The sequence below is a fragment of the Sinocyclocheilus grahami genome, unplaced genomic scaffold (genome assembly GCF_001515645.1).
Source record: "Sinocyclocheilus grahami isolate Dianchi unplaced genomic scaffold, SAMN03320097.WGS_v1.1 scaffold577.1, whole genome shotgun sequence".
Taxonomy (NCBI): Eukaryota; Metazoa; Chordata; class Actinopteri; order Cypriniformes; family Cyprinidae; genus Sinocyclocheilus; species Sinocyclocheilus grahami.
In genome coordinates this window covers 764,443-773,459 of record NW_015505756.1, presented here as the reverse complement: position 1 = coordinate 773,459, position 9,017 = coordinate 764,443, and the positions used below count along the sequence as shown (strand labels likewise).

The 9,017-nt window shown below is 45.4% G+C and overlaps 1 protein-coding gene across 1 annotated transcript in view; it reads left to right on the top strand.

The window, feature by feature from the left end:
• Nucleotides 1-931: 931 nt before the first annotated feature.
• The window catches only part of LOC107556732 (histone deacetylase 4-like), a gene marked incomplete at its 5' end in the record, with an annotated part of 28,031 nt that continues 19,945 nt past the window's right edge, over nt 932-9,017 (top strand). Inside the window, 10 exons of the mRNA XM_016239920.1 lie at nt 932-1,094; nt 1,261-1,381; nt 1,845-1,963; nt 3,837-3,965; nt 4,057-4,151; nt 4,568-4,678; nt 5,036-5,101; nt 5,432-5,660; nt 6,301-6,473; nt 8,694-8,876. Of these exons, the coding sequence (XP_016095406.1) occupies nt 932-1,094; nt 1,261-1,381; nt 1,845-1,963; nt 3,837-3,965; nt 4,057-4,151; nt 4,568-4,678; nt 5,036-5,101; nt 5,432-5,660; nt 6,301-6,473; nt 8,694-8,876 (1,389 nt within the window). The remainder of the gene's footprint in view (nt 1,095-1,260; nt 1,382-1,844; nt 1,964-3,836; nt 3,966-4,056; nt 4,152-4,567; nt 4,679-5,035; nt 5,102-5,431; nt 5,661-6,300; nt 6,474-8,693; nt 8,877-9,017) is intronic.

Here is a 9,017-nt window from a genome sequence, read left to right as displayed (position 1 = left end):
TGACTGGTGCATCCATGTACAGGTGCATCTCAATAAATTAGAATGTCGTGGAAAAGTTCATTTATTTCAGTAATTCAACTCAAATTGTGAAACTCGTGTATTAAATAAATTCAATGCACACAGACTGAAGTAGTTTAAGTCTTTGGTTCTTTTAATTGTGATGATTTTGGCTCACATTTAACAAAAACCCACCAATTCACTATCTCAACAAATTAGAATACTTCATAAGACCAATAAAAAAACATTTTTAGTGAATTGTTGGCCTTCTGGAAAGTATGTTCATTTACTGTACATGTACTCAATACTTGGTAGGGGCTCCTTTTGCTTTAATTACTGCCTCAATTCGGCGTGGCATGGAGGTGATCAGTTTGTGGCACTGCTGAGGTGGTATGGAAGCCCATGTTGCTTTGATAGCGGCCTTCAGCTCATCTGCATTGTTGGGTCTGGTGTCTCTCATCTTCCTCTTGACAATACCCAAAGTCCAAAGTGCTTTCAGTGCAATTTTAATTTCAGGAGCTTTCAAACATGTTTCAAAATAAAACGCAGTTAGCAATCACCAAAGATGTAGAACAGTATTGTAAATGTTAACTGGCATATCAACAAGAAAAAAAATCTAAATTCTGCAAAAAATAATCATCAGGAAGTTAAAATAAATAATTAAATAAAATGATCTGGTTTAGGGGGGCCTACTGTAATGTTGTAGCCCAGGGGCCCCTGCTGATGGGAAGGGCCGGCATAGTTGCATGGACTTGTAGACATGTGGCAGATGTGACGGACCGTGCAGGTTCAGTCTGGAGTAACCTGAGCTCAGCTGCTCAATGCTGATGCGTCATGAGTTTCTGTTTGCTGGGTTTGATTCTGACACCCGACGAATATTGTCCCTCAGCTTTAACCGCTAGCCACATCAACCAGCTGTTAACCTGTGTGCTTGTTCTGTCACCAGCATCAGCAGGAGCTTCTGGCCCTCAAGCATCAGCAGGAGCTGCTGGAGCATCAGAGGAAGATGGAGCAGCACCGGCTGGAGCAGGAGCTGGAGAAACAGCAGCGCGAGCAGAAGCTCCAGCTCCTCAAGAACAAAGAACGCGGCCAGGAGAGTGAGTTCATTATGTGTCCCAGTCAGTTATTCACTGTGTTACTTCTAAGTAAGAGAATCCTTTTGATGTCAGTAGTAATAAACGTCAGTTACACTGAAATAAAGCTGTGCTCAGCAGTTTCGTCTGACGGCGAGCTTTGGTAAATCCTGCGCTCTGCTGTGAACAGGTGCGGTGGCCAGTACAGAAGTGAAGATGCGTCTGCAGGAGTTTGTTCTGAATAAAAAGAAAGCGCTCGCTCAGCGCAGTCTCAACCACTGCATCTCCAACAACCCACGCTACTGGTACGGGTAAGAAACGTCACACGCAGCGCCACTTCTGTTTGTTATTCAAGCACAAACGTATGAAAACAACAGTCAAGAGTGACAAAGAGTTAACCAGACCTGTGTATCTGCTCTAACCAGAGACGGGTGATCCAGCTACATTTGTGGTGTCTAAATATAACAACACTTTTCAGCTTGAAATCCTTTCTCTCGTGGCCTTTTTTGGCTTCAATGTGTCAGGCAGCTGAGAACAGATGGGGCAAATGGAGGGAAAATGGGATTCGAACCTGCAGCCCATGTGTCTGGATGTGTAGCGTAAACCTAACCCTCCTCACTGTACTGCATAATTACAATGATTCACGCTGCTGATCTTTACTCTGATGTTAAAGCTGGAGAGCCTGTGGCCCGTATCAGTTCATCATGTTTTTCCCATCGCTTGTGTTTTTAATTACTGCTTTTCTATTTTCTCTGTCTGTCTTTTTCTGTGCAGGAAAACTCAGCACAGTTCTTTGGATCAGAGCTCCCCTCCTCAGACCAGCGTTAGTCTCTACAACCCTCCTGCCATGAGCGTCTACGACTCCAAAGATGACTTTCCACTGCGCAAAACAGGTGCTTCACTTCACGTGTTATCAGTTCTTCTGCAAACTGACAGAAATAGCGGCTCTGTTTTGGTGAGATTCTTGTCTTGCGAGACTTTTGGCATGAACGGATCCTAACCTTCAGAGGAAGCCGTCGCTGAGCGCTGCTTGTACCGTATAATTATTCACTTAGCAGTGAAGCCGGTGCGGTGCTGTTGACTCGAGCCCAGCGCTGGATATGAGCCACAGTTTACTCTGGCCAGCATTAGCGCATTCCAGCATGCTGCCATGAGTTTGGCAAGAGGTGTGTGTGTGTGTGTGTGTGTGTGTGTGTGTGTGTGTGTGTGTGTGTGTGTGTGTGTGTGTGTGTGTGAGAGAGAGTGAGTGAGTGAGGGAGTGAGTGAGTGAGTGAGTGAGTGAGTGAGTGCGTGCGTGAGTGCGTGCGTGTGTGTGTGTGTGGAGACTGGATCAGTCTGACTGAGAAGAGTGTGTTTGGGCTCCAGGATCGAGAGCTGCAGCAGATTTAGTTTGGTTCAGTCTTGATGTTTCATTGCTGTAGATCCTCAATAACTTGAGTTTAATTGGGACTGTAGGTGGCTTATTTTCAGCTTCATATGTTTCTGTCCTACAGCAAAATTAACTTTCCCCAACATTGTGATTGCAGCTAAACAGTGTAGACGGTGTGTGCGTGTGATCTGCTACAAACAGCAGCGTCTGATGTCCTACACAACATAAGATGAAACCGTCCTGTAGGTGAAGTGATCGGATGTCTCGTCCCAGAGCAGCGGCTCTCCCCAATAACCCGATTCATTCTCTGCGCTTTTCCCATCTAGTGACGAGTTTGTGGAATTTGCTTATGTTAATGGAAAGCCGTTTGTTAGGATCTTCCCGTATTTCACAGAGCCACGAGCATCATTTCCAGTAATGACTGAATGAAAAGAGAGCGGGACAACAGCCGAATGAATCTACCTTTTCTTGTAATGCTGAGATTCTGACTTAAGATGTCAAACGGAGGTAAATCTACTGCCGGATGGAGAGCACGCAGAGTGACGTCTGACGCGTGCAGTTGATCATCATCTTAAAAATCAAATGAGAGAATATGGCACACGTCACGATTTGAGCCATTCAGTGTTGAAGAAGAGGCTCCGCATCAGCTGCTGTTCATACCAGACAGCAAAACCTCTGTGGACATGCTCATAGTAACTTACCAAACCTCATGAATCGGTGCCAGGCAGCGCATAGAGTCTCTTTGATAAATCCATGGAGAATCATGTGAGAATGTACTGAAACATTGTGGCCGGATGGAGAGCACGCAGAGTGACGTCTGACGCGTGCAGTTGATCGTCATCTTAAAAATCAAATGAGAGAATATGGCACACGTCACGATCTGAGCCATTCAGTGTTGAAGAAGAGGCTCCGCATCAGCTGCTGTTCATACCAGACAGCAAAACCTCTGTGGACATGCTCATAGTAACTTACCAAACCTCATGAATCGGTGCCAGGCAGCGCATAGAGTCTCTTTGATAAATCCATGGAGAATCATGTGAGAATGTACTGAAGCATTGTGTGTAGTCTGCAATCATTAGTTTGCTCTTGTGAAGCTGGTTTCCAGGTTATGTTTTCTCCCTCACCTCACTCTTCTGTGTTAGGTTTCTACTCCGTATGTATCGGTGAGCTTCATCGCCTGCGTGTGCTGTAATGACGCTTGTGTTTGTTCTGTGGTGAGGCCTACAGAATCTCCCGCTAGTAACTCTAGTATTACTAGCATCTGCACTTGTGCCTGTGATGGCATGGAGCAGTTGGACAAACCTCATTCTAAATGAAACATGCACTCTATTCACAGTTTCTACATATAGCGAGGCAGCACATGAAAACAGCTTCTGTCATTGTGTGTGTCGTTGCAGCGTCTGAACCGAACCTGAAGCTGCGTTCGCGGCTGAAGCAGAAGGTGTCGGAGCGGAGGAGCAGCCCGTTACTGCGCCGCAAAGACAGTCCCATCAGCACGCTCAAGAAACGCTCTCTGGATATGGCAGGTGATGCTCGAGACGTGCTCATGTTTGCTGGCATGGACACGTGACTGTTTTCACACAGACAAACTCTCTCTCTTCTTCTGATGGTCCGTAGATTCGGTGTGTAGCAGCGCTCCTGGATCTGGACCCAGTTCCCCAAACAACAGCTCACACGGAAACCTGTGCGAGAACGGCATCAGTGTGACTGAGGTGAGGCTAGTGTGTGTGTGTGTGAGAGAGTGTGTGTGTGTGTGTGTGTGTCCGAGTGAGTGTGTGTGTGTGTGTGTGTGTGTGTGTGCGTAGATGTCTGCTACCCTACACGAGCCTGACGGGTCCCGAACTACTCTCGGGTTTCAGGTTGGGTTTCAGGTTTGTAGCAAAAGTAAAACTCGGGTACGGGCTTCAGTTTAAAGCCCGTGCAGACCTCTAACACACACACACACACAATTCATCTTTCTCTACATTTCATCTCTGCTCTAGCTTGTTTCCTAGTCTAGCTTTCTAATAAACCTGGCATTCTACACCGTGAATACTGTTGGCTCTGTGGTAAATTGCTTATGTTCGTCTATTCTAAGTCGCTTTCGATAAAAGCATCTGCTAAAAGTGTTGATGTGAATGTGCTCCAGTCGTCTCACAGGCCGGCTGGTCAGGACGGGTCGGTTAGTCAGCTGTCTCTCTACACATCTCCTTCACTACCCAACATCACCCTGGGTCTGCCGGCCACTGCCACCAACAACGTGAGTGTTCAGACCTAACTGAGCTTGTGCTGTTACAACAGTTTTTACAAGGGGTTAGAAAAATGCACTTAATTCAAGACAGATTCTGTGAAGTTGTCTGATTTGACTTTTAATTAAATTAGTTTTTAAAGGATGTTTAGATATTTATACTGGAACATAGACATAGTAATTAGACTGTAACACTGTAACATTCCCAGTTAATACCGTACTGATCTGATCTGCATGTGAGAAACAGTCATAATCGACCTGTGTTTGTCCACCTGGTTAGGAGCGTTTGGTCAGCACTCATCTTCCTTTTGCTTCGTCATGTGATGCTTTGGAAAAGGCTCAGTTTTATTTTGTTGCTTCTTCAACAAGGTGACGTCTACCCAGCCTGACAGCGAATGTTTGTCTGTGACCGGTTTACCCATAAGCACTAACAATGTCTAAGAACTTGGTATTACAACCACTTCTTGTGTCTGTTTGCCTCTCTTAAGAAGAATCGCTTTATGTATCCCCCAATTGTAAGTCGCTTTGGATAAAAGCGTCTGCTAAATGACTAAATGTAAATGTAAATGTAGTTTTTAAAGGATGTTTAGATATTTATACTGGAACATAGACATAGTAATTAGACTGTAACACTGTAACATTCCCAGTTAATACCGTACTGATCTGATCTGCATGTGAGAAACAGTCATAATCGACCTGTGTTTGTCCACCTGGTTAGGAGCGTTTGGTCAGCACTCATCTTCCTTTTGCTTCGTCATGTGATGCTTTGGAAAAGGCTCAGTTTTATTTTGTTGCTTCTTCAACAAGGTGACGTCTACCCAGCCTGACAGCGAATGTTTGTCTGTGACCGGTTTACCCATAAGCACTCCGTTCCTGGTCGCCTCTCACCTGCCGTCATTTCTTGGCAATTCGGACACTGCAAACTCCCACAATGCACTGCTGCAGCACATGGTCCTTCTGGAGCAATCAGCCTCACCGAGTCCTTTGGCCGCAGGTGAGTAGAGCTCAGAGTTCTTTGAGTTTCTGTCCTGGTTTAGTAACAGTGTGCAGGCCATTACAAACCTTTTTATTTGCGTAATAGCTACTGACCCGGATCGCGGAGCGTTTTCCAGGGCCGCTGTCAAAGCGTTACATAAACCTTGAAATGTGTGAACAGTCCGTTGCCCATAACGGGGCTGAGGTGCGGCCCGAGTCCGGGGTCCCTCGGTTAATTAGATCAGTGTTCCGAGTCGCTCGCGGCAGGAGGTCAGAGGAACACGGTGTGCCAGGCGGAGCGATCTTCATGCCAGCACCGCGTGCCAGCTGGGTTCACTCGCGCTCCCACAGGACCAGAAGAATACGCCTCTAATTATCTGAATGGGAGCAGGAAGCGAAACAATGAACCCGATCAAATGGGTGCAGAGACCCGCGGGACCCAAAGCCGTCTTCAGATGCCAGGTCAGCCACGCATGGACGGTCGTGACGTCTGTGGAGAACCCTGAATGAATGAACGTATTTTACAGGGTGTTTCAGTGTCAAGCGGTTTTGGAAACTCAGTTGAACCGAGACGGCTGTCAGATTATCTCTGCCCAGCCGTCGTGAGTGTATCCTGGCGCCCACATGCGTGTGTTCATGAGGAATGTCTGTTGTTGCAGGTATCGGAGCGAGTCCACTGCAGAAGCTGCGTCAGCACCGGACGCTGGGCCGCACTCAGTCGGCTCCTCTGCCCCAGAGCAGCCAGGCACTCCAGCAGCTCGTGGTTCAACAACAGCACCAGCAGTTCCTGGAGAAACACAAGCAGCACTTCCAGCAGCTCCACATCAACAAGGTCAGACATCAGTCTCTTCACCCTATCCCTACCATGACAGATGAAGTGCTTGTAATAATTAGCTGTAGCGGAGACTCAGTTGTTGGGAATATCTCAGGTGGATGTGATTAATATCGTCCCTGCGGTTCTGTTTACTGCTGTTACCGTTCAGGTGGTTAATGGTGAATGCTGCAAGGAAACAGATATTTTACCAGCACATGATGGTATGTTGACAGCTGAGGATCTGGCCTGAGTTTCGAGTCCCGCCGAATATAATGTGAGGTCAAGGTTTCATATCAGCAGAACGGGCTTGTTCAGTGGTGCTCTACAGCAGGGTGCAAAATAGGGCTGTCAAAATGACTGAAAAACTAAATTCGAATTTTTTACTTAAATATTATCAAAATTTTTATTATATTCGAATTTAAAAGGCATAATTTCAGTTAGGGGAAAAAAAGCTTCTGGCTTCTCTCCTGAGGCCACAAGAGGGCGCATCGAGCTTAATATCATGCACGTTTCTTCAAAGCGTAATAAAATAACACGACTATCTTTGAGAGAAAAATGTGCATAATGTTTAAAATAATGTTTATAAACCATATATAATTAATAAAGTTGCTTAAACAATTAGAAGAAAAAAAACAGCACCATGCATGTATGTATAGTTTAATACAAAGGACCGAAAACCAATCACAAAGAGTAAGTTACTTTCTACATTTAAAAACATGAGATGCAGTGGGATGGGGAAAACCGCCATAACGTCTTTAGACATGTTTTTTAAAAGTTGATCTTACATTAATTTAGATGATAGATGTCCCTCTAGAAAATGTGCGAAATATGCGTTCTGTGTGAACGGCTTGGTTTCAGTTTTGACGTAAACAACATCTCCACACTGATGCTCTCGTTTTCCGCAATATATTGAATGAACAACGTAGCAGCGCCGCATCTAGTGGGTTCAACTGGATAGGCTAACAAAAGCATTCAAATGCAGTGACACTTACATCGTTGTCGCATTTCGTGCGCCACTGATAAGCTGCCTGACGGCTGACGCAGAACTAAAAATGTGGATATTTTTTTCAATTCTATTCGAAATTCAAATTTTTTTTTGACAGCCCTAGTGCAAAACTCAGTTCCTGGAGAGCCACAGTCGCCCTGCAGAGTTTATTTCCTGCTTTGACACACATAGCAAGTAGTTTTCAAATAAGCCTAAAGAACTGGATCAGGTGCATTTAATTAGGGTTGAAGCTAAACTCTGCAGGGCCGTGTGCTTCTCCCGTGCGAGTCTCTGCGTGTCTGTGTATTTAAACACACCACTGAACATCAGTCTTTCAGCAGAGGGTCTCCGGCTGGAAGCTTCTCACTCTGGAGTTCCTCACGTTCAGAAGGAAACGCTTGTTTGGAAGAAAGATAAAGATGAGGAAACAAAGGAGGCTCTGACGTCAGTAATGTTCTCTGGCGCCTGGCCAGCGGGTGTTTGCAGCCTGGCTACAGACAGGCTTTTGATTCTGTGACGATGTAGTTCAGCTCGGCTTTGGCACCTTGAGTGCACTGCAGGTCACTTTGAATAAAAGCATCAAATTAAATTTAGTCTTATGTATTTAGTCCCAGTTGCTCTAGCTTGAACCAAAGTGAGTCCATTCACTCAGTGTTCGAGAAAAGACTTTCTTTCCTACAGTCCCTGCAGTCCTGAATGAAGAGCAGCTGTTTTGTCTGTCTAAATGAGAACACCTCAATATGGTTCAAGAAAGCATGGTGAAAAAATGTAAAATGGTGAAAAGTAGAGCATGGTGCTAACAACGCCATGTCATGGGTTTGATTCCCAGGGAATGATAACATGCAATGTGAGTTGCTTTGGACAAAAGCATCAGCAAAATGACTAATAAACTCAATATACGTTTTCAGCAACAACTGAACTGTACCCTGAAATAGGGCTGGGCGATAGGGCCAAAAAAATCTGTATTTTTATGCTATATCTTACCAGTTATTTTAAAGCCCTTAATATAAAGCATGTCTCATGTTTAGGACAAAATGGATTATGCACTTGCCCCGCAGCAGCTCACTGTCTCATCCACTTTTTCAGATGCGTTCGTATCAAACTACTGTATATCGAGATAAACGGTATTGCTTCATACCATATCGCTTATAAAGATTATATCGATATATCGTACAAACTCGATATGCCGCCCAGCCCTACCCTGAAACAATGATTTATTAGGATTTATCGTCTTTACTCTGTCTGTCTGTTAGATGTTGAGTAAACCCTGTGATCGGCAGCACCAGAGCCACCCAGAAGAGACGGAGGAAGAGCTCCGAGAGCAGCAGGATGCCACACAGACGGAAACACTTCCCATGAGCCTCCTCATTAAACAGGAACCTCCTGATCTCACAGAGGAGCAGAGACCGGAAGAACAAGAGCTGCTCTTCAAACAGGTGCGAGACACCTAGAGCCTAAAGGCAAACCAATGGGAGAGAGAGATGCCGAGTTTGCTCTTTGTGTCGCCCTCTTGTGGTTGGTTGTCAGTCCACAGCACCTGTAATGTGTGTGTGTGTGTGTGTGTGTGTGTGTGTGTG